The sequence below is a fragment of the Primulina tabacum genome, chromosome 6, assembly GCF_025594145.1.
Source record: "Primulina tabacum isolate GXHZ01 chromosome 6, ASM2559414v2, whole genome shotgun sequence".
In the NCBI taxonomy this organism is placed as follows: domain Eukaryota; kingdom Viridiplantae; phylum Streptophyta; class Magnoliopsida; order Lamiales; family Gesneriaceae; genus Primulina; species Primulina tabacum.
In genome coordinates this window covers 42,092,098-42,116,582 of record NC_134555.1, presented here as the reverse complement: position 1 = coordinate 42,116,582, position 24,485 = coordinate 42,092,098, and the positions used below count along the sequence as shown (strand labels likewise).

The 24,485-nt window shown below is 31.3% G+C and overlaps 2 protein-coding genes across 2 annotated transcripts; both read left to right on the top strand.

The window, feature by feature from the left end:
• Positions 1–1,563: 1,563 nt before the first annotated feature.
• On the top strand, positions 1,564–4,386 carry LOC142549675 (BTB/POZ domain-containing protein SR1IP1-like). Its single transcript, XM_075658747.1, has 5 exons — positions 1,564–1,817; positions 1,921–1,990; positions 2,138–2,755; positions 2,834–3,373; positions 3,469–4,386. The coding sequence occupies exons 1-5, from the start codon at positions 1,705–1,707 to the stop codon at positions 4,009–4,011; spliced, it is 1,884 nt and encodes a 627-aa protein (XP_075514862.1). The 5' UTR covers positions 1,564–1,704; the 3' UTR covers positions 4,012–4,386.
• A 10,608-nt stretch (positions 4,387–14,994) lies between these two features.
• LOC142549674 (peroxidase 51-like) lies at positions 14,995–17,717 on the top strand. The gene is made up of 4 exons (XM_075658746.1): positions 14,995–15,326; positions 15,403–15,603; positions 15,709–15,874; positions 17,160–17,717. The coding sequence occupies exons 1-4, from the start codon at positions 15,105–15,107 to the stop codon at positions 17,567–17,569; spliced, it is 999 nt and encodes a 332-aa protein (XP_075514861.1). The 5' UTR covers positions 14,995–15,104; the 3' UTR covers positions 17,570–17,717.
• Positions 17,718–24,485: the final 6,768 nt, after the last annotated feature.

Below are 24,485 nucleotides of genomic sequence, written 5' to 3'. Positions count from 1 at the left end.
GACGAATCTATTATTTGAGTCATACATGAAAAAATATTACTTTTTATGTTAAGAGTATTACTTTTTATTGTAAATATCAGTAAGGTTGATATATCTTATTCGTGAAACCATCTCAGAAGAGATCTACTCTTGTCTAAAAAGTTATTCCCTATTCGAACTCAAGGTTTTGCAGTTACTGTTGAATGAAATTGAAACTATTGAAGATTATTTGTACATGTATTGAATTTCAACAATTCTGCAAACGTCGCTATTTGGCAACCTATTTTCGATTACGGGCCGAGGGTTTAAGTTTTTTGTCATTTTTATTTTTATTTTATTTTTATTTTGTCTGTTTTCAAAAAAAGAGTTAGTTTTGTAAAGATTGGTGGTATGTATTCAAATCTAATCCAAATCGGAAAAAAACAAAAAAATATAATTAAAAAAATTAAAAGAAAGATAATCAAATTTCTGGAAAATGAATGACCACTCAATCAAATGGGGTGGGGAACCCTTTGGATATAAGAGAGTTGGAGCTCGTCGTCGATAAAGTAAGCACACAGCTATATTTCACACTTGTATTGTATTTTATATAGGATAAATTATTAATTTTAAAATTTTAAATTGAGTCATTCATACTAATATCAAATTAATTCAGAATTAACAATAATTTTTTTAAAAAAATTGAGTCATCCGAGCTAAAGGCTAAAAGACCTTTTAGCTCGGGTAACTATGCATGTGACTCCACCAATGATTAAAGTGATATCAGACATGTCATTAATATTTGTTGTTATTTTTCGATGACATATCATTATTTTTTGGTGTGACGTCAATAATCCCAGAAAAACTTGGGTAAAAAAAAAACTCAAATGGTTAGATTGAGACCGTGAATTGACCCGACCGACAACATAACCAAAAATTAAAAACATACAAGATATTATCCTTTTAAGAATATTTATTTTAACTGTGCACATAATTCATTTGTTTCATAAAATTTGAAATCGAAATTTAAAATTAATTATACTATATAATATTGAAATCACAGTTAAATTAAAAATGCTATTATCATGTTAAACAAATAAAATTTCAAGTATCCTAAAATGAATAGGGTAAAGAAATCTTGATCAAGTCTTTGAAGGTAATATCTCGATGCATTAGTATTAACAGTTTAATACTCCCCAAAGTACAAAGATTACGTTGAGCTGCACAATTCGGTACAATGATAGTGGAAAAGGGAAATTGAAAACAAGAGATGTATTAGTATATACAAAAGAAGAGGAAATAAGAGTAGGTATCTTGTGAGACGGTCTCACGAATCCTTATCTGTGAGACGTGTCAACTCTACCGATATTAACAATAAAAAGTAATACTCTTAGCATAAATAGTAATATTTTTTCATGGATGACTCAAATAAGATATACGTATCACAAAATACGACCCGTGAGACCATCTCACACAAGCATTTGTCAGTAAACAAATATGGAAGATAGATATATTTTTCCTGAATTTCAAAGTGCGTAGAATGGAGGAAATGACCGAGAATACTGGGAAGTAGGAAGCTTGTTACCCTTCAAGTCGTAAACTTCAATAGATTACTGTTCAGAAAGAAAAGGACACGGTTATCAGTTATTTCTTATCCATATCCAACAACGAACAGAAACTGATTATCTGTACTTTCACCCTTCAATTTAATGTAGTGAAGCCAAGTCCCCATAAAAATAAATAAATATGAGGATGCTGGATCTTGACCAAAACCAACACACTACACAATCCAATGATGCAAACATTTCTTCCAAGAAGAAACATCGCCTTTCTGCTACCATGAAGAGGACTAGCGAATGGTCAACTTTGTTTCTTTTTCAATTATCTTGTGTGCATGATATGTATGTTCTTGATTTTGGGAGTGGAAGAAGAATCTGAGTTTTTTCTTTTGAAATTTAACAGGGTTTTTTCCCAGGAGATTCCTACCGATGTTACTGTTATTGCTGGAGGAACCTCCTTCTCACTGCACAAGGTAGATTATGTTATAATAGATAAAATGCTAAGAATTCACCGATTTCTTGATTTATATCAGTTGGGTTTTTGCTGAATATCCAACGTCATTTTTGTTAAGTTTCATAGATAAGAATGGAGTAATTTTGATATATGTTGAAACGTACAGTTTCCTTTGGTGTCGAAAAGTGGATACATAAGGAAGCTGGTTTCAGAATCTGTAGATGCTGATCTTTCTATCATCAAGCTCCCCGATATCCCCGGCGGGGCGGACGCATTCGAACTTGCGGTAAAATTTTTCTACGGAGTGAACTTCGAAATTAGTGCAGAAAACATAGCGATGCTAAGATGTGCGGCTGAGTTTCTTGAAATGACGGAGGATTACGCGGTCGGAAACTTAATTGGAAGAACCGAAGCGTACATAAATGAAGTAGCACTAACAAGTCTTGCAGGGGCAGTGTTCATTTTACATTCTTGTGAAAATCTTTTTCCCGTAGCAGAGAATGTTAAACTGGTGAATCGATGCATTGATACAATAGCCTTTATTGCCTGTAGAGATAGCCAATTTGCTGTGCCGGTGGAGCCCAAAAGCGAGGAGTTATATGACTCGGTTTCGTATAATTTTCCTGTCTCGAAGCCTATTGTGGATTGGTGGGCTGAAGATTTGACACTGCTTCGAATTGATCTGTTTCAACGGGTTATTGTTAAAATGATATCTATGGGATTCAAGAAATATGCACTTGGACCTATACTAATGCTTTATGCACAGAAATCTCTTCGAGGTTTGGTGAGGTCTTGCTCCATGAATTTGTTTATTATACTATTTTCGAGTCGCTAATGTCACACATTTTTCTGAACATTCCAGGAGTTATTTGGAAAGGGTCGAAAGAAGATCGATACAAAACAACAGTATGAGAAGAGGGTGGTTTTAGAAATGATGGTTGGTCTTCTTCCGAGAGAGAAGAACTCAATGCCTGTTAGCTTCCTGTCGATGCTTCTTCGAGCTGCAATATTTTTAGACACAACATTTGCTTGCCGTCTTGACTTGGAGAAGATGATGGCTTCTCAACTGGGACAAGCTGTCATAGATGATTTGTTGATTCCTTCTTATTCTTTAACAGGAGACACGTTGTTCGATGTGGAGACCGTACAGCGAATCATGATGAATTTTTTCGAAAGTAGAATGGAGCTAAACAGAGTGGGATATGATGTAGACCAATATTACGTTTCCCATCCATCACATGAGATGGAGATTGTGACAAGATTAATGGAGAGCTACCTTGCTGAAATTGCTTCTGATCACAACTTATCTGTTCCCAGGTTCCTCGACTTCGCAGAACTTATTCCTGAACAGTGCAGAGTAACTGATGATGGAATGTATAGAGCCATTGACATATACTTAAAGGTTTGTTGATTCTATAGAAATCTTGTTGATTCTCAACTTCAAAGTTTTACAGTCTTATGCACAATGTTTTTTGTCTGCACCGTTCCGTTGTATAGGCGCATCCTGAGTTAAGCGACATGGAGAGAAAGAAGATTTGCAGTTTAATGGACTGTCAAAAGCTATCTCGTGAAGCTTGTGCACACGCAGCTCAAAACGACAGGCTTCCAGCTCAAACAGTTGTTCAAGTTCTATACCACGAGCAGCAGCGCCTTGGGGAGGTCGTGGATGGTGGACTCCACGAGTCGTCCCCTGCTCTTGGTCCACCCAAAACCCAGGAAACAATGGAAATTCACACGATTCCAGATGAAGACTCAATTTCTCTACAGAGGGAAAATGAGATCCTGAAACTGGAGCTAATGAAGATGAAAATGAGATTGAAAGACGTGGAAAATTCTTCAGTTAAAATACCAGGTGATCATGCTAATCCTTCGGTTATCTCGCGCACAATGTCCATTGCGGAGAAGCCTCTTCCGTCCCGGAAATCTTTATTAAGCACTGTCTCGAGGAAGCTTGGCAGGTTTATTCGACCTGAGGGGAACACACCGGGCTTGAAAGGCAGAGTTAAAGCAGGGAAAGACAGGCGGCACTCTATTTCGTGAAACCATTGAATTGTTTAAAACCCGGGACAGAGATCTTGGTCATTTTTCTTGGGTAAAAATTGCATTCGAGATTCATGTATGAGCTTTAATGTGCTAAAAAATCCCTTTAAAAATTTATAATAAGTTCAAAACTACACGTGATTTTAAAAACACAACTGAAAACACCCAAACAGGTTCAAATGCAATTCCATCTGCTTTGCTGTATTCCTTTTTCCGTGTCTTTGCTCAGCAATAGCTACTGTGTTATGTCTGTATAAAATTCATAGTGCAAGCACATTTTCATTCATGCATGTCAATGGCAGATTTTGGGATGTGTATTTTTTGATAAATGCTTGGTCTATTTTTACTTCTAAAAACTATGTATCTAATTGACAGAAACAAATGTGGCATTCATTGTACCTCTCCTCTCCAAGTTAAACTTGGATAACTTCTGGAGTAACTTCTCTACATACATATACACAATTTGGTCAGACACAACTAGTACTCCAAAGGTTGATTTGATATTGATGAAAAGATTTGATTTTGGGAAGTTTTTGAAGAAAAAATTCCAAATGATCACTTCTGTTTAATAAGTATTACTGAAATTGTTTAATTTGATATAGAGTATATATGTCATTAATTTGAACTATATTCATCCAAACAAATCAAAAAAATTAAAATTATAGAGTTTTTTTTTATCAACCTAAGGTCAACTCCTCCATTCAATTGAAACCCTATACTTCAAACCAAACTTTAAAATAAACATCCACTAAGTATTCCTTATTATTTTAGTTAAAATGTTTTTTCATAGGTTGGAAGTTAGAGATGTTAAAATGGTTAGGTTCGTCAGATTAGCCTACCCTGTTAATAGACGAGTTGAGTTGAAATTTCTTGACCTGCCCGAATGATGGACATGTTCATCTCACCATGCCAAATGATGTGTTGTCATGAATTGTGAATGAATCCTTCTCGACTTACCTAATATATATAAAAATTGTCGCTAGATAAGTGGACTGGACTGGAACATTTGCCAACTTATCCAACAGACCCGTCCTGCTAACCCGTTTATTCTTGCTATTGGCATTTTGGTATATTAAGCGTTGGAAAACTCTATGGTATGATCTATTGAGTTGTAATTTATATACTAACACTTGAGATTATAGTGTATTATGTACTGAATCAGATATGAAACTGGTGCGACCTCTAATTAACAAACATTATTTATATAACCAATAAATCTAATAATTTAAGCTTTTAAAGCATTATCCTTCAACCACATACGAGACATAGAAGGGGACTGGCTCGGGGGTAGGATATTTAAAATTTCAGCCTAAATCTCAGCAGAAATTAATTAATCAGCTTAATCTGGTACTTTGCCTCAAGCCCAAAATATTATAATTACACTAGATGGTAGTTTTTGGACTCTTGATGCTTCCTCCCTTTTTTTTATTGTGGCGGCTTCACTTCATCCCCTTCAGTCATCTGTCACCTCTAAGACTCTACCATATTAAATCTTTGAAGGCTTGAGGGTCATATTTATTTTATTTTTATAAATATACTATGGTGATTAATGATTTACTTATTTTATATTTTTTTATTATTTTGAATAAGATTTGTGAATGTTGCCTATTTAAAAAATTGTCAATTGGATTTTTGTTCAATATTTTTTTTTAGAAAAAAGAAAATCGCATGTATGTTGAATAGGTCAATCCGTGGATTATGACTTTTTGTTGGTATGTGAATTGTGATATATGATTTAATAATAAATTCTATTTTTTTAATTTTAATTTAACTTTTTTAGTTTGTAATGTCTTTTGCATTTATAAATTTGAAGAGACATGAAAAATATTAGACTTATTGGGGTTGTATCATGTATGAAGCTCTAGTTTAATATTTTATGAAACTGAAAGTTAGATTCGTAATTTTTATTTTTCCTAACTCGTTTGGTTGTGTTTAACTAATTTTTTTATGAATTCTAATGTAGGTTATTAATCACGATGTCAAGTGAACACAGAATATATCTATGAGGTATAGTTTGGTACTTGGGATAAGAATATTGATAAATAATACTCCTTATCTCACGTTTGGTACCTTTTTAAAAAGCTCATGATATTAATAAATAATTTTATATAGGGATAAAATATCCATTTTATGAGATGTGATAATTTTAATCTAATGATAAAAACATCACAAATGACTTAATTGCCATCAATATATAAAAATCATAAACCCTATTGTTCTCTTATTTCATTTGTAGGTAGAAATTAAAATCAAATAAATATTTTAATTTATTTTTATATATTATATAATATGATAATTATATAAATGATTTGTATAAATCTCAATAAAATTATTAGTATCACTCGATTAACTTTAAAAATTTATATTTGAATTGACTCACAAAATTAAGGGCTCAATTATCATATTATATAATATATAAAATTCGGTAAAAAAAAATCATGCAAGCACTGTCGGACGCATGAACAGATAAGAAATATAAATTTAACCAACAACTTTAAAAGTATAAAATTTATTATGATAAGGTTAATTTTGTCATTACAATATAATATATAAATTTAATCACTCTTATTAAAATCATATCAAACATTAAATATAATATATTACATCTTATTTATCATTAACTTATCATTGTATTATATATTACATGTTTATCATATTATGTATATCAAACTATACCTGAGAGAACAAAATCAAAAGTTGATTCGCCATCATTTCTACAACAAAGCAAATGATAGCCAAACAAGTGTGATAATTTGATGCATTAATTTTTTATGAACAAATATTTTTCATATAAAAAAATGAAGATTTATTTTTAGTTCAGCCACCTAACACAAAATCTTGGTTTTGCCTATGTCCTTAAAGATATTTGAATTTTCTGATGGGTAATAGTTGGATTTAAATATTCAATTCATTACGAAGGTTTAAATTAATTATAAAGATTCAAGCCTATTATACACTCCAAAAAAATCTATAAATAAATAAATGATGATTTTCATTATTTCAGACTCTAATGGATTTAGGCTTAAACTCTTTAGCTTTCAGATAATATCTTTAAATTATTTTATGACGTGAGCGTCGGAGTGTCTAGGCTGTGCAAACTCGTGCGTATCTGACATTTGTTTGTGACACATGTTATAACCTACATAATAATCCGGATAATTACAATTTTTGGATATATCATTTCCATTATTATCTTGGTCGTTAATCAATATAAATCCTGTTAATAATTAGAGGGGGGGAGGGATGCGTAAATCTTAAGAAAAAATTTAAAATTGATTGGGGTCTTGGCCCTGTTTTCTGACTCTCTTGTCCTGCAGCTTGACATAGTTGACTGTATAATCAATCATCGACGGAGAACACTCCTGTCCATATTTTTCCCAACACGTGAATCCATAAAAAACAATACTTCAAAAAATTCAAATTCAAAATAAGCATTACGCGAAGCAACATTCAGGTCATATTCAGGCTTGATGCACAGAAAAACCATGGCCATGGATTATTGAACACATCTTGATTTGTTCGGGTTTTTCCTTCCAGGATTTTTATCTTGTCAAGCTTCTTGATCTTTCTGTTAATGCTTACCGGGCCTAATGTTAGCTCCAGTTCTCCATGTAGAACTCCGCAATCGGCCTGTCGGTACGAGATAGTCATTGTTGTAAATCTTTACAAATTGATCTTTATCTTTCTTCAATCGTGTAATCAGATGTATGATCATAAACTAGATTTCTTGTAGAGATAGCACAAAATATCTAAACGAAATTTACGTCCAGATCATCGATTTGACAATATAGGGTGGAGTTGTGAATACTTGTGATGGTGGCCGTGTTGGCCGTGACCCTTTTTTTTGTTATCAAAGTGCACGAACTTTTTTAACTCTTAATAACCGAGAGTTTAACTAACTCTTAATCCCAAAGTTGTACGGCTTTATGTTTTTTAGTCTTTAACTACTAGGATATAAATGAACCAAACCGTTCGTGAGCTATTCGAAGCTCGATTCGATAAAAGCTCGTTTGAGCTCGTTTAATGAGGCTCGTTAAGATAAACGAACCAAGTTCAAGCTCTACAATATTCGGCTCGTTAGCTCGTGAACATGTTCGTTAGTAAATTCATAAGTAATATCTTAGATGAAAAATAATAATTTTGATATTTAATTTATTGATTCAACACATTAATTTAATTATGAAGTATATAGAAAAATCTATTAAATTTATTTATTATAATAAATTGACAAATTTTAATAAGAATATTATATTTTTTCTAAATGTATAATTTATCTTTTAATGAATTTAATGAATATTTAAATTTACAATTAATATTTATTGAGCTCGTTTAGGTTCAATAAAAGCTTGAATAAGCTCGTGAACCATGAATATATTTGTTAAATAAAGCTCGAGCTCGTCTCGATTATAAACAAGTCAAGCTCAAATATTCAAGATTTTGACCCGACTCGACTCAATTACATCCCTAGTCTTAATCAATTATCATGGCCGAGGCTATTGTGAAGAAAAAGAGGGAGATATTGATATTGTGTTGTTGTTATATTTTAATCAACTATTGATTATACATATAATCTCTCTCAATCCTTGAATCATGATCCCACTTAGATTTTATCTTTTCAGAATTTTATATTCATTATTTAAAATTCTCATATGTATTTTTTATTCCTAAAATATCATGCATTGTCAACTTTTGATATTCATTATATATATAGACATATACAAAATTAAATAATTATTATTTAATTACTTAATTAATTAATTTTAGAATTCTCTGGAATATTTTATGAGAATCTTATATCAATAATCACTAATACTAATTTATTATTTATTTAGTATATTTTAATTTTACTAAATAAATAATTGTGAACTCATTATAACTCTGATCGACGATCAGACATCGTCGATATATTGAAAATACAAATTTTGTTCATATAATGAAAAGAAAATTTTGAAGCCAAAATTTTTACAAACTTTTTTTAGCAGCTGTCAATTTTGTAAACTCATTCACTAAAACAAGCATTTTCACTGTCTTTCACTTAATTTTAGAGGTGTGAATTCGGGTGGGTTGGGTCAGCTTGACGTATAGTACAATCTAAAGAGTGTTCAACCCAAACCCGACCTGAACTCGAAAACTCACAACCCGAACCCGAGTAAACCGACTCAACCCGATTAGCCTGATTTCAATTTTTAAATTTTTTTTAAAAAAATAAATAAAATTGAAAAGAATAATAATAAATTTTTAATTTAAACACATAATAACAAAATCTCCCTTATATATTATTTAAATTTGAAAGTCTAATTGTAAAAAATTAAAGTATATTTACTAAATCAAATAAACAATTGTTTAAAAAATAAAAAAAATGTACAAATTAAATATTAAATTATAAAAATTTATGATATAAATAAGCCATAAATATTTTTCATATAAAAATGTAGGCAATATTTATTAATTATATTATTTTTTAAAAAAGTATAATTTTTGGGTCAACAAAATCCGACCTGAACTAGTTTATTTTTTCGGGTTAGTGACGGATCCAACCAAACATGACCCGAACCCGAAAAACCTAAACGCAAACCTGATTTTTTCGGGTGGAATCTTGTTGGGTTGGTGGGTTGGATCGTTTTTACACCCCTACTTAATTCAACAACTTCCAATTATGAAATCCACTTATAAACTCTTTTATAAGCAATCTTCGGTTGTCAAATTCAACTCCTTGAATTCGACTATCTCAACATAAACACAAAATTCAGGATTTGTGTGACTCTCAATGGTTAAGAGATACAACTAGTTGTGGTTCAATAATTCATGTGATTGATTCAGAATAACATTTATTCTTATTCGTGATTATCCTAAGTAGCCTCATTTTTCATCAACCTTTTGATTAAGAACGTCAGAACTCAATTCTAATTACACTCATCGGATCATGGTAAGAACGTCTAGTAGCATCACCACATGATCTCCTAAGTATCACAGACAGTGCATACAAAAATTATAAGTTATAATTAACGTACATTATTTATCGAACGAAATAAGGGCAATATCAAAAGTTTGCGTACGACCATATAATATAAATACAGTGAAGACTGAAGAGACACCACCAGTAAGCCAACCGACACGGTTGGGGCTTATCGGATCTTAAATATGTGTATTTTATTGCAAGGTTTGAAATATTACAAGAACAGTGATATTATATAGAGAGATTTTGTGAAAGTTAGCTTTTCAAACATGGTAAGTGCTGGTGCATAGACCTATTTCATAGGAATTAAATTAACGTAATTTTTTTATAATTTTAAAATAAAAAAAACCAGAGCTTATACCAACGGGTGATTTTACTTATTGCATAAATGATTGTCTACCCGTAACTGAGAGGATGTAAGAAAAGGTATTTATTCACTATTTGTGGCACGACTTAATTAGGTGTAGTGAGATAAACTTGTGTTTTATCAAAAAAGTTCAGGAAAAAAAACTCACCAACTTCTCGTAAGAAGATTTGATTAAAATATTATTTTATACTCAAAATAGCTTGAAAGAACTTTCCACGTAATCTCTGTTAAAATAAAACTTCCTGATTATAATATTTTTTCTAAAAAAATAATAAGACAGAAAAATGTTATATTACGGGAAAAACAACTTTTTTTAGTTTGGTTAAACAATTAAACTCTTTAAAATATTTTTATTATGTATTAAAAGAGCCACGCAAGTACTAAATCAGATATTCTTTGAAAACAAATATATAGTTTTAACTGTATATATTTAGAAAAAAATGATATGTTAGATATTATTATGAAGGAACAACTAAATTACTTTGTCATTGTACAAATTAGTTTCACAAGAAAATACTGCTTAATTCTATAACAAAGTATATTAACTTTTCTTACACGTATAAATTAATTATTCAATAAATCATTAAATAGTTTATATTAAAAAAAACACTATAATTTATTATAAAACGTAACTGGGTAGACAATTTAGTTATGTTGTGGAATACCCACCACACCAACTCCAGCATTCTTTACGTGTAAATCATACATCAAATACTATATCTAATCAACTAGAATCTTTTTCCCAGTTTCATAGACAATCCTTTTATATATATATATATATATATATATATATATATATATATATATATATATATATATGCGCGCGCACACACGTACCGTACGTCAAACTGCTGACGTTACGTAACTTGATCTGGTTGATTAGGTGAACATGACACTAGAACTTAACTGGTGATACTCTCTATGTTTCAATTTATGTTCGACAGATGTGAATAAATATATCAACAGCAGTGTAAAAACGTAAATTTGTGTTTTATCAGAATTAAATGTTGTGTCAGATGTTACAACATCTCGGACAACATGCAGCGAAAAATTAAAGTTTGTAACACAAATTCACTTTAAATAAATAGATAGACAAGATTAAATTTGCACAAGTATGTCTTATGGCAAAAATTAATCACTAGAAAAACAAATCGTTTACAAAAACCAATCACTAGTGATTTTCACAAAATCAATTTCCTCAACACGTTGAGAAAATAAACGCTTTCTAAAATCAAATACTCAGAATAAAACTTATTCAAGAAAGCAAAAACGTGAGTCGAAAAGGGAATCCACGAAAACGATCTCCAGCCAACTTCGTCACGTATGTTGTCTGTAGATGTTTCCAACATTCAAGGCAACACGTCCAGCACTCTTCAAAACAACAACGTTTTTGTAGAATTATTTGTCTCTTAAATCTCGACATGCAAAAGTGCATCAGTTATGTATTCATGAAAACCTCCACGCGAAGAGTGAAAACCATATAAATCGAAAAAGCTCTCTATTAAAAGTTTGCGTGAATCCTCAATCCAAGAGCTCTCTCCAAAGTGCGTGTATCAATAATCGAGAAGGCTTGTGCACAAGAGAAAGAGATGAGAGAGTGAGAGAAAGCTCTTCAACAATGTCCTTGATATCTTATTTATAGTTGTAGACTTTTATTCTTCAAGGAAACCTATTTCACAAGGAAAAGTGAGAGTTTTTAATTAAAAATAAACTCCTTTTAAACTATTGATATCATATCTCATTAAATTATTATCAAAATATAATATCTAGAAAAGGCAAACCCAATATTCCACATAATCTTATCAATAGGAAATTAAATTTAAGGAAGATATTATCACAATAAAATCTTAACATAATTATCTAGAAAGACAAAATCATAATTAAATATTATACTCAATCAAATCAACAAGGAAAAGATAATATTAGGGAAATCAATTTAATATGGAAATTATATTTCCATTCAATCTCCCTCTTTTTGCCTTTCTGGACAAAATCAAATCAAACTCAATTTCTCAGTTGAACTACAGTTATCTCCCCCTTAATATGAGAATTTTTCTCCCCCTGAATAAAATCAAGTTAGTACGGGTGTTAATCGTTGTGTTGGCAACACCTGAGACAACACCTGCAAAAATCATTAGCAATTCATTAAAACAGAAACACATCAGGGAAGCAGAACCTTAACAAAGCAGAACATTAAAAACGAAATCAAGCAAAGGTATCAGATAGATGGTATCATTTGATCCTTTCAATTCACACTTCCTTGAGTTTGAGTCACGTCTTCTCCTCCTTTTTGTCCAGAATGGACATTTACCTCCATAGCCAGACGATAGTCAGCAACTAAGTTCTCGTAGGAGACCATATCAGCTTTGACCCGTAATCACTTACCAAAGTTACTGAGATAATTGCGTCCAAAATCATTTCAAAATAATTTCCAGAATTGAAATCCACATTGATTTTAACACCACTGAATCATCAAAAATCACAAATATTGGATTTCTAGCAAAATCCGGATTTTCATCGAATTTTCTCTGTTGAAATACGCATACCCTCTTGACCAACAATATCACAATGTTATGTTTATGCATGACCTATTAATGCCTAATAGCATAATGTAACATAAATAGAAACATGAAAACAAATATGAAATATGTTCACAAATGAAATGTTGGCAACATCATCTGACAACACGCACAATTTCCAAAAAAATTTTGATTTTTCTCCACATTTGGTGACTTAGAAACTCTTGATCATAGAAGTGGTAGCTCCCGAACTCATAAGTCTACTAGCACGACCCATTAATGTCTAAGTAGATGCACTATGCGTTGATAAAGTATAAGATAATAAATTCACATCTAGCTTAAGATATATTATATTATATAACATTTGACTAGCTATACTGCTTTCATCCTCAATGCTGAATATTTTTCTTTTTTCTTATAAGTTTTGTACGCGTCCCATTCAATAAGATGTTGGATGCCACAATCCTCTTGAATACAAACGAATAATAAATTCAAAAATTTGAAAATTATAATGTCCCGAAGTCTCTCCATATATATTTTACGAACGCACCAGACAAAACAAATGATTTAAAAAAGAAATCAAAGATAAGATTTGAAATTATATAATTTGAAACGAACTAATGCTTTATTCCTATCCACCAACCCTTCTCCCATCATGTATCTCTTAGATTAATAATTTTTTAGATGGCCACATGTTTTCTTTGACCAATTAATTACTCAAATTAAATAAGTAAACGACCAATATAAATTATTTTTATTGGATTTAACCCCTCACGAAACTATAATACGTTTAAACATACCAATAATTTGGTGGGGTTCTTTGAAGACTTTAATGTTGTCCTTATCAACGTCTACATATCCTAGAAACTTAATTAGCTAAAGTAGATCATCAATAATTACAAGTATATATTAAATTTTCAACGCGTATATTTTTCTATTAATTAATTGGATACAAATGTTTGTGATAATATTTCTGAACACCGAGGGTTTGTTTTTCTTTTGTTTAATTATTAATTATTAGGAAAGAGGTGAAAACAAAAAGAATTATTAAAATTTTGAAATACAAAAGATTTATCCTACCACTATTATTCTGATCCTGATATTAATAAATATTAAATAGTTTGATGAGATAAAACATTTGTCGATTTATCATAATTTATAATTGTTTATAGCACTGTAACTTTCAAACCGTACATCAGTCCAAACACGTTGTTTACAATGATCATTTCTCGACATATTTTATAAATTATTATTTTCAAATATATGTACATGCTTGTATATGTTTCATTTAATCTTTGTTAATTTTTTTTATATAAAAAAATATATAATATGCATACAAAATACACCGAATAATATTCATTTCAATTACTGTTGCTTCCAAAAATAACCATATGTCCACACACTAGAAGAAGGAAAGTTTTTGTTTTTCTATTTTTTTCCCTTTATAACGTAGAATGGTGAAATGTAAAATAAGAAAACCCGTTGTAATTTTTCTGCATTTGGGAGATTCCATGACCTTTTGCTTTCATCAAAACAAGAATAACGTCATATATTAAGTATTAAAAGCAACTAGAAAAATAGGCAAAATGTAACATTACAACAACTATTGTATTTATTTATATGTTTCTGTGTATTGATAAAAATATATATATTTATATATTAAGGCGGCCATAATTAAATAATTTGACCTTAAAATGTCTCTTTCAAATCACACGTCCAAGAACAAGCATACCCCCGAATACTATTAACTTTCTACATTGTCTTTCTTCTTATTTTTTTCCAAGTAGAAATATTCGATGACAACTGGCAAATTTGACCAGTTTTGTTAATTCACACCTTTGGATTCAAGTAGAAACATCATATCCAGAAGAAACCCAAAGTATTCGTTATGTTTTTTTTTTTTTAAATCAGGGAAAATTAGCAAAATCGTTCTTTAAAATTATTTGTTTTGGTTTTTAGTATGTTAAGTCGATGAAATTCAATAATAATACAACAAGTATCATGTTATTCCTGACGTGTCTGATATAATATTATCACTCTAACAAAAAACTGCCGAAAAGTAAGAGAAATGTTTTCGAAAGGCGAAATCAGGCTAATCTACAGGATGATTTTGCATTTAGTAGTTAAAAATATGTTTTTGGTTTGATTAGGTGGCAATATAGTCCCTGTGAAAACCTTGAAATCTTTCATCATATAAGTATTACCTCTTGCACTGCTCTAATTATTGCTTGGCACATATAACCACACGAAAATGGGTTCATATAAGTATCAAACTACTTTATTGTTACCACTCTCTCTGATCATTATTTTGTTCTCAAGTTCGATTTCAGCACAACTCAGACAAAATTTCTACGCCAACATTTGCCCGGACGTCGAAAACATCGTTCGAAGGGCCGTCACGACGAAATTCGTCCAAACTTTTGTTACAGTCCCGGCGACCATCCGTCTCCTCTTCCACGATTGTTTCGTCTCGGTACATACCCATTTCGACCACTCTTTTTTACTTTTTTTTATTCGGGTTTTTGGAAAAAATTCATTCTTTTTTACAGGGTTGCGATGCATCAGTTATAGTGGCATCCACTCCAGGGAATACGGCTGAAAAAGATCATCCGGATAACTTATCATTGGCTGGTGATGGATTTGACACCGTGATTAAAGCCAAAGCAGCAGTTGACGCGGTTGCCAGCTGCACGAATAAGGTCTCTTGTGCAGATATCCTTGTGATGGCTGCGAGGGACGTCATTGCGCTGGTCTGTATGGTCCATTTTTTTGGATATGAAAATTCTAAACTATATAATACTAGAGTATGAAGTTTGAATATTTTTTCTGTGATCTCCAATTGATGGTTCGTATAGGCTGGTGGACCCTCATATGCTGTGGAATTAGGGAGATTGGATGGGCTGATTTCAACTGCTGCAAGTGTAGAGGGAAATCTGCCTCAGCCGACCTTCAACTTGAATCAGCTTAATGCTATGTTTGCTAGAAGAGGATTAAATCAGACAGATATGATTGCTCTCTCCGGTAATTTTTCGTTTGATCAAATGTTTGTTTTCAACGTAGACTTTACCGGTAGAAATCACAAGGGCTGACTGATGTTCTAAGTAAGGAATCCGGCAACAAAGACCACCAAAAAATAGTCAGCCACGACTGGTTTAACCATATATGGAAGGAAAAGCGTCCCAAAAAGGTTAGAAAACGGGTTATCGGGTCGGGTCGTCCATGTTCGCACTGGGAGTGAGACGGGTCATCTCCTCACAGGTAGGATGACAACTTTCTCTTGAGGGCCCCAGGAAAAACCCGAAATGGGGATAGAGATCTCCGATTTTTTTGGATTTGGGTTCGAAAAATCTCCGAAGTAGTTTGGGATGGATATGAGATTACTATCTTCATCCTCGAACTCGTCCCGAAAATAATATCAATAATAAAATAATAGTATTATTAGTATTAATAATATTATTATTAATATTGATATTAATATTAATATTATCATTAATAATAATATAAAAAGATAAGTTTTGATTTGAGAAAATCTCTGAACCCACTGTCATCTTACCATATTAATAATTTTGGAATGGGATGGGGGCAGGGATGAGAAGTTGATCCCCGAACTCGAAAAAGTGGGAATTGGGGCGGAGATGAAATTCGGGGACGGGGATGACAAACCCGCTCCCACCCCCGCCCCGTTCCACCCCGCTGTCATCCCTAATATGATGGTCGTGTAAACAGAGAATGTTTAGGAAATTTGAATCGGAGTTAAATAGGTGTTCATAAAAAACATTCACCACAAGCTTGTTTTCGAAATTATGCAAGGAATTTTGAAATAAATAAGCACAATCTACGTTAGAATTTCGATCGAGTACGTAGTCTCATCGTATCTGATGTGATAAAAAAATCACACTAATTAAAATACCTTAAATCGATTATCAGTCTGATTTCTTCAATAGAATCGAATCGAACCACCAAAAAAACTAAACAATTGCATATAGAAGACGTACATTAATAAGAGTTATAAGCTTTTATTTATAGGTGAAGAGTCTTTAACTTTTATAATATATGATAACTAGATTTGTACATATCCATACAATATTTTGTAATAAGAAATTTTATTGAACATGACAACTAGAGCCGTTCATATCTCTATGTAATATAATTAAGGATTTGATATGATTTTTACAGTATCATCACTATCTATTCAACTTAAAGTGATTGAAACCACCACCACATGCTTCATATCTGACTAGCTGCCAACTTTTTCACAAATGGACAAGCAAATAAATCCATTTACATTTCTTGATACTTCGTGTAGCATGCCACACCGTTGGATTCTCCCACTGCAACAGATTCGCGAACCGGATCTACAACTTCAGCGCATCCAACCCGGTGGACCCAACCCTGAACAGGCAATACGCGACCCAATTACAGCAAATGTGCCCGAAGAACGTGGACCCTCAGGTTGCCATTGACATAGACCCGACCACGCCTAGGCAATTTGACAATGCATACTTCAAAAACCTTCAGAATGGAATGGGCCTCTTCACCTCGGATCAGATCCTATTTACGGACACGAGGTCCAGGTCCACCGTCGACGCTTGGGCCTCCAATCCTCAGCTCTTTAATGCTCGTTTTGTTGAAGCTATGACTAAGTTGGGTCGGGTCGGGGTCAGGACCGGAGGCTCAGGCAACGGAAATATCCGGATTGACCTGTGGAAGATTTAATTAGAGAGGAATTGTTGCTCATCAAAACATACAAGTTGGTTCAATAATATATATCTTTGTTGTTTGTTGATTTGCACAGAAAAAAGATCACGTTACGTTGTTTCAAGAACATTGTGAAACAAATAAGATTTGGCAAGTGTTCAAGGAATTATTGATTTTATCGTTATCAATTTTTGTTTTTTTAAAATTATAATGTAGTTATAAATGGTAATTTATAATCAGAATTATCAAATATAATAATAGTTTTTTGTTGTTGTTGTTGATTTTATATTTATCATTTAACAAAGAAATTGTTATTTTATTTTTTGAGTTTGATGCCAGCACCAACTTATAAGTCAAACCAAATTCTGACATAGATTAATTGTTAGTTTTCATTGTAATTACATTATTTCTTATATTTTATTTTATTTTTGTCACTAAATGTCCAACTTTATTATACTGAAGTTCCAAATTTAAAGAAATAGGATTGGGGCCAAAAAGGGTTAGTTAAATATATCATCAAGGTGAGACCAAGGCCTTTGCCCCAGCGATAGTCTAGTTTATCTTCAGTTTCACATCTTAAGTATGATCGAAATTAAGTAAATTGACCGATAACTTATAGCTCATTTGACAGATGACATCGATATTACAAATTTGTAATGAGATCTTATTCGATATCCAATTTTAACAAACATCTCTACAGCTCAAAAACAATGAACGAACTCAATTTCTCTTGCCGTTGAAACAATAGTTTACCATATAGTTCTTGGAGTTCCTAGAATTTTAGTCATATATAGTTTCAAATATTTATTTAACATGTCACCAAATATAATATAATGACCTTGAAATCCCATGAAAGGCCACATGTCTCTCCAAGACTAAATATGGACTGTCCAAGTGCCCATAAAATATAAGTTGTTATTTACTCCTTGTATCTTAAAAACTTTGTTTAAAATTTCCCTAATAAAAATACTCACATTTATTAATTGTTTTATTGGGCCAAAAATGATATCAGAATCAAGGTAAAATTATTTCAAAAATACAATGATGTTATTAATGTGTAATTAAATGTTTGAGAATAAGATTTTTTCTCAAAAATTATAGATCCGAACATATGTTTAAGATTAATTATTTACAAGACTTATTCTAACACTTTGGAATATTTACAAGAAAATCTAACAAAAGCTATAAATTAGGAGCAAAGAGGAACATATCAGAATCCTAAGGTAACCTTATAATCCAAAAATGAAGTATTCTTGACGTTTTAGATAAAAAATGCTTCAATTAAGAGCATATCAAAACCTCCAACCAGAAGAAATATAATCTTTAAAATAAATCAATACTAGAAAGATATAAAGTTCGAAACAAAAGTATCCCTAAAAAATATCAAGAAAATGATCAAAGAAAACTACAATAAAGATTCCTCATCATTGTGGGAAAAGAACCAGCTCCAGACACCCTTAAAATTAAGGAAGACAGAGAAAATGAGTTTGTTATATGCAAGTCTATCCCGGTGAGTATAATTGATCAAATGGATATGTAGATTATTATCAAAGAATATTTGGACCTTAGTTTAATCAAAGCATGAATATCACCATACACTAGTCCAGGTTTTCCGGTAAGAAGTCATGGTGAAATCATGATGAACAAACCAAGGTTTTCTTAGGAGTTGTTGCTCGTTAGTTTTGCTGGAATGTTCATCAAAAACCCAGCAAAATATAAGAAAATATTCATTCCATTACTGGAAAAAGATACAAGATTTATATAGACAAAAGAACACAAAAAAAGACTTAGCAAACTGAAAGAGATTTGTAAAAAACTTCTCGAGATGAAGATAATCTGAAATTATACATAGATGCAATGATAATTTGTATGTATCGGTTCTTGCAAATCTCATATCAAAAGAAGAACAACAATGTAGGTATTACAGTGGAATATTCTCAATGTAGAAGTCATAAGATGACATATCAACGAAAACGAATTTTATGCAGTAAAAATAGCTTCTGAAAAATGTTCATTTTTTTTACTTGCAAAGAAATTTACTTTAAAGGTTGATAACACAAATATAAGGCATAGTTTGGTACACATGATATGATAAACATGTGATATATAATATAAGGATAAGTTAATGATAAATAAGATGTGAGATATTATATTTAATGTTTGGTATGATTTTAATAAGAGTGATTAAATTTATATATTAGATTGTAATGACAAAATTAACCTTATCATAATAAATTTTATAATTTCAAAGTTGTTGCTTGAGTTCGTATTTCTTATTTGTTCATGCGCCGACAGTGCTTGCATGATTTATTTTTTTTACCTAATTTTATATATTATATAATAATATGATAATTGAACCCTTAATTTTGTGAGTCAAGTCAAATATAAATTTTTAAGGTTAATCGAGTGATACTAATAATTTTATTGAGATTTATACAAATCATTTATATAATCATCTCGAGTTCATTTATATAATTATCATATTATATAATATATAAAAATAAATAAAAATATTTATTTGATTTTAATTTCTACCTACAAGTGAAATAAGAGAACAATAGCGTTTAGAATTTTATATATTGAGGGCAATTAAGTCATTTGTAGTGTTTTTATCATTAGATTAAAATTATCACATATAAAATTATTTATCGCGGGCCCATGATATTATGATGGGCTTTCTAAAAAGGTACCAAACGTGGAATAATGAGGATTATTTATCAATCTCTCTCTTATCCCATGTACCAAACTATACCTAAAATATTTATTGAAATATAGAATAAAATTTAAACCGGAGAATATTAGATTACATAGATGACAAGCATTGTGTAAAAATCATATTTCGATATTGTTATTATTAAATCTTATGAAAATATTCTTGTACATTTCTTAACAAGAGACGAACAACACTAATTTTGATGTCATCGTGAAAATGCAGACACATTTGAGAGAACACATTGAAATGCTTCGAACCAAGTTCAATAGGCGTGCCTTAAATTCAAAAGTTGAAGGTAGGTTACAACAAGTTGATAAGATCATTGTATCTGATCGAATAACAGGTAGTTTACAGGCTTATACCCACCCTCTATTATATACTCTTAGATCAGTCGTCGCGAATAAAAAAAAAGAGAGAAAGCGGAGGCGTTAACACTCCTGCGAGAAAACGGCCTAGTCTCGAGTGTTGAAGCCAGCAGAATCACGGTACAGTAAAATTGAGCAGGCTTGTTTAGCTTTAGTCTTCTATGTTGCAAAAGTCGATCCCGAGCTTTTGAGAAGTGTTTCACAAATGGAGAGTTTTTGAGTACATATCTTAAGATATGGATGAAACCAAATTCATATCACAATGACGTAATGGCATTATATGAATTTGAAGCTCTTGTCTCAGTTTTAAACTACATCACTCAGCTTTACAAGAATCTCAACACTACCAAATTGGATCCAGGAAACTGTTCATGAACATGGGAAAATAATGATTATTTGTCAAGATGAGATATTGTGGAGCTCTAATTTTTCAGTGCAGCACCAGAACCAGCCAAGAAAGGCTCGCAAGAAGTCATTCACTTCATCAAGCTGAGAAGACCAGACATGAACATCCAAAAGTTCTTCAAGAATCCTCTAGGAAAGTGAAACACCTCTTGTTTCAGCACTCAATGAAGACGACATCTCCACTAGACGAGCATAAGGATTATGGGTTTGTCTCACAGAGTTGGAAAAATTCAAGTTTCCATTAATTTTATCAAAATTTTGTAAATGAATCATTTCTATTAAATATCATGGCATGAAAAACTACAAGTTTTGCAAATGAAATATTAGAAAAGAAAAGAAATCTTATGTGGAACAACAAGATTTCGGAGAGTAAAAAAACTTGTCGAAAATTCTGCAATATGACTCATGAGAGAAGATGGTCATAAGGAATCCGCCAAAATGCCCGAACCATAAAGATTTGGAATTCTAGAAAGTTTTTTTGCCCAGATCTGATCGTAATGCGGGGACAAGTCCAAGTGGTGAAGGTTCACACAACTCACGTTTTTCTCGGAGACCGTACAAAAGCAAAAAATTCTCTGACAAAGATAAAGAAGTTATGTGATCCAACTACTCAATTAATGGATGACAGACCAATCAACCACCACAACATGACATACCATTAATAACTAGCGGTATACAAACTAAAAGATGTTTTCGGCCAATTGAAAAGTCTGAACTCCGGATTTCAAATCAATCAAGAGTTCCATATATATTAGGATATAAAAAAGACTGAAGACATAATTCAATATCTTCATTTTCTCTCAAAATAAAAATTTGTAATATTTTCAGCTTATGTATGTTGTAATTCCAGCTACGATAAGTAGCTAAACAAGCTTTTTCTCCTCTACATGAGGTTATTGCGTAATAATATGTTGTATCTTTGAATAAAATAACCAAGACTTCCCCCTCTCGTGTATTAATTTCATGATTAAACTTCTTTACTATATATCATGAGGTAGAAAATGACACAAGATTGTGTTGAGTACTGTTGAATAGATTTACATCGGGAAACATATGTTTCAACTGCATGGTTAGACTGTGATGATCAGTTTGTAAAATCCAGTTGATATAACCCAATGACATTCTGGTCAAATAGATTAAAAACAAAATAAATTTATTTTATGAAGCATGATGGTCTAATAATAATAATAATAGAAAATTTTGTTATATAGACTAAAAACCTAGTGTAACTATATGTTTTTAACATATATGCCTTTAAAGAATAGATCGACTTTATAGATATAACAATTTCATCTACCAAAAAAATCAAAGATATTCTTGAAAATTTTAAATAATTAGGGAGCTCATGCAAATTTTTAAGGGATAAGGCAATAAAAAAAAATGAGTTTTGGGTTATGGAGTTAATGATAATTTTTACCTTTAAGTTGATTAAATTAAGCAGGTAAAATGGCCAACATTCCGAATCTCAAAAGTGCATCATGCAGCATGGAATCAGATGAGGATGGATAATAACGTCACACTCTCCACTTGCAGTGCCAACTTGCATAATAAAACATGTGCATAATAATTAATTACCGGGCCCTCTAAAAAAATTTGCTCTATGCTTATCGTATTTTTCGAAAAATCTTATCATAATTATTTTAATGATAACAACAGATTAAAAATATTCGAGCTAGAAAATTGGGTAGTTGCCAGTAAATCAATCTACACACTAATATTTTGGTAAATGATTTCGATGAAATATAAAACTGAAAGTTGGAAATGTATTTTTTATTGAAAAAATATACACAAATATATTTATTTTCACTGAAAGATCAATTATCTCACCAATGTTTTTATGACATATCTGTCTATCTAATAAAATACTGTAGTATATTGTTAAGAAAAAGTCATTAAGAGTAACTACTTTTTAACTTTTATTGAAAATTGTTATTATTTATCTACTTATGTAAAATAGTATGAGGTAAAACCAATAAGAAAATTTTTTTGTTTTCATTCTTGTTTTTTCGAAATGATGGCGCGAAGTGAGATACATTAACACTTTTTGATATCAAATTCATGTATATCAATGACATGTCAATAATATATCGTAATATTTGAGCGCTCTATGTGTCTATGACCAAAAAAAAAAAAAAAAAACTTGGATACAAAAGTGATTTCACCCGAATCGGAACGAATTTAAATAACAAACATGGAATGAACCCTTCAATTTACGTGTTAAAATAATCACAAAGGGACGCACTAAATAAATATTATTAAAATGCTAGGTTTGGATCTACGCCAAGAAGCTTGGAAAGACTTGTGGTGATTGGCCAAATTCAATGAAAATGAACGGTGGTGAAATCCGCGTCACAGTTGTTCTCTTTCTTGTCCTGATTTGGATACACAAAATATATTGCAATTTTTTAGGGTCCCACGATAATATATTCCACTTGCACAACCCCTGTGTGTGGAAGCCTCTTACCCAAATCTAGTCCATAATTCCCCGAATCTAATAAAAATATGAATAAAATAACTTTCTACCGATCCATATCGCTATGCGGCGTGTGTCCACAGGCTAGTTGTTACATGGTACTAGTAGTTGTAATGAAAATGGAATAGGCGTATTTGTCAGACGATTTTCACGAATTTTTATTTGTGAGACGAGTCAACTCTACCGATATTCACAATAAAAAGTAATATTTTTTAATGGATGACCCAAATAAGATATCTGTTTCACAAAATATGACTCGTGATATCGTTTCACACATGTTTTTGTCATGAAAATGATGATTACAAAAATCATAAAATATATTATTTATTTTTCTTTTTTGAATGCAAGTAGTTTTCAGTATTTAGATTTAATCGTAAGTAGGACCCTTATACATTGACTCCTTTAGCTCATAGTATCCAGAATTGAGGACGCCTGAAATTAGGAACTGCACAAAATTTTAAGTAATTTCATCCTTACTTTAATAATAAAATAATTTTAGACAAGGCTCGCAAAACGACGACGTGGACCGTACCACTTGCTTCCACTTGAATTGAAATCTACTGTTTAATTTATTTTTGGGACTTTGCCTTTGTACGTATACGGCCACCATCTTCCTGGTTAAGTAGGGACTGCAAACTTATTGATTTAAACATTATATAAGTAACTTACATTGGGAAAATTACTTCGTAGATTGTACACTTTTAATTTATATTATTAATCAATTCACATATTCAATGTATTAATTTATATTTTTTCGCTTTTAATATTTTTTTATTGAAATATTGATGTTGCATCACATTATTTGTGTCAGTCGCTAAGTATTTTTGTGGAAAAAACCAAAAATTAAAAAATATGAATTATATTATTAAAATTATGAATTGATAGACGACAATGTAAAAATAAAAAATTTGCAAGTTAATAAACAAAAATATATTTTTTCTCCAAAAGTTATATATGTTAGTAGAATATACATTCATG

Coding starts and splice junctions, on each gene's coding strand:
- LOC142549675 (XM_075658747.1), top strand. CDS start 1,705: ATGAGGATGCTGGATCTTGACCAAAACCAACACACTACACAATCCAAT. Junction 1,818..1,920: donor ATGAAGAGGACTAGCGAATG/GTCAACTTTGTT, acceptor GAAATTTAACAG/GGTTTTTTCCCAGGAGATTC. Junction 3,374..3,468: donor CCATTGACATATACTTAAAG/GTTTGTTGATTC, acceptor TCCGTTGTATAG/GCGCATCCTGAGTTAAGCGA.
- LOC142549674 (XM_075658746.1), top strand. CDS start 15,105: ATGGGTTCATATAAGTATCAAACTACTTTATTGTTACCACTCTCTCTG. Junction 15,604..15,708: donor CGAGGGACGTCATTGCGCTG/GTCTGTATGGTC, acceptor TGGTTCGTATAG/GCTGGTGGACCCTCATATGC. Junction 15,875..17,159: donor AGATATGATTGCTCTCTCCG/GTAATTTTTCGT, acceptor TACTTCGTGTAG/CATGCCACACCGTTGGATTC.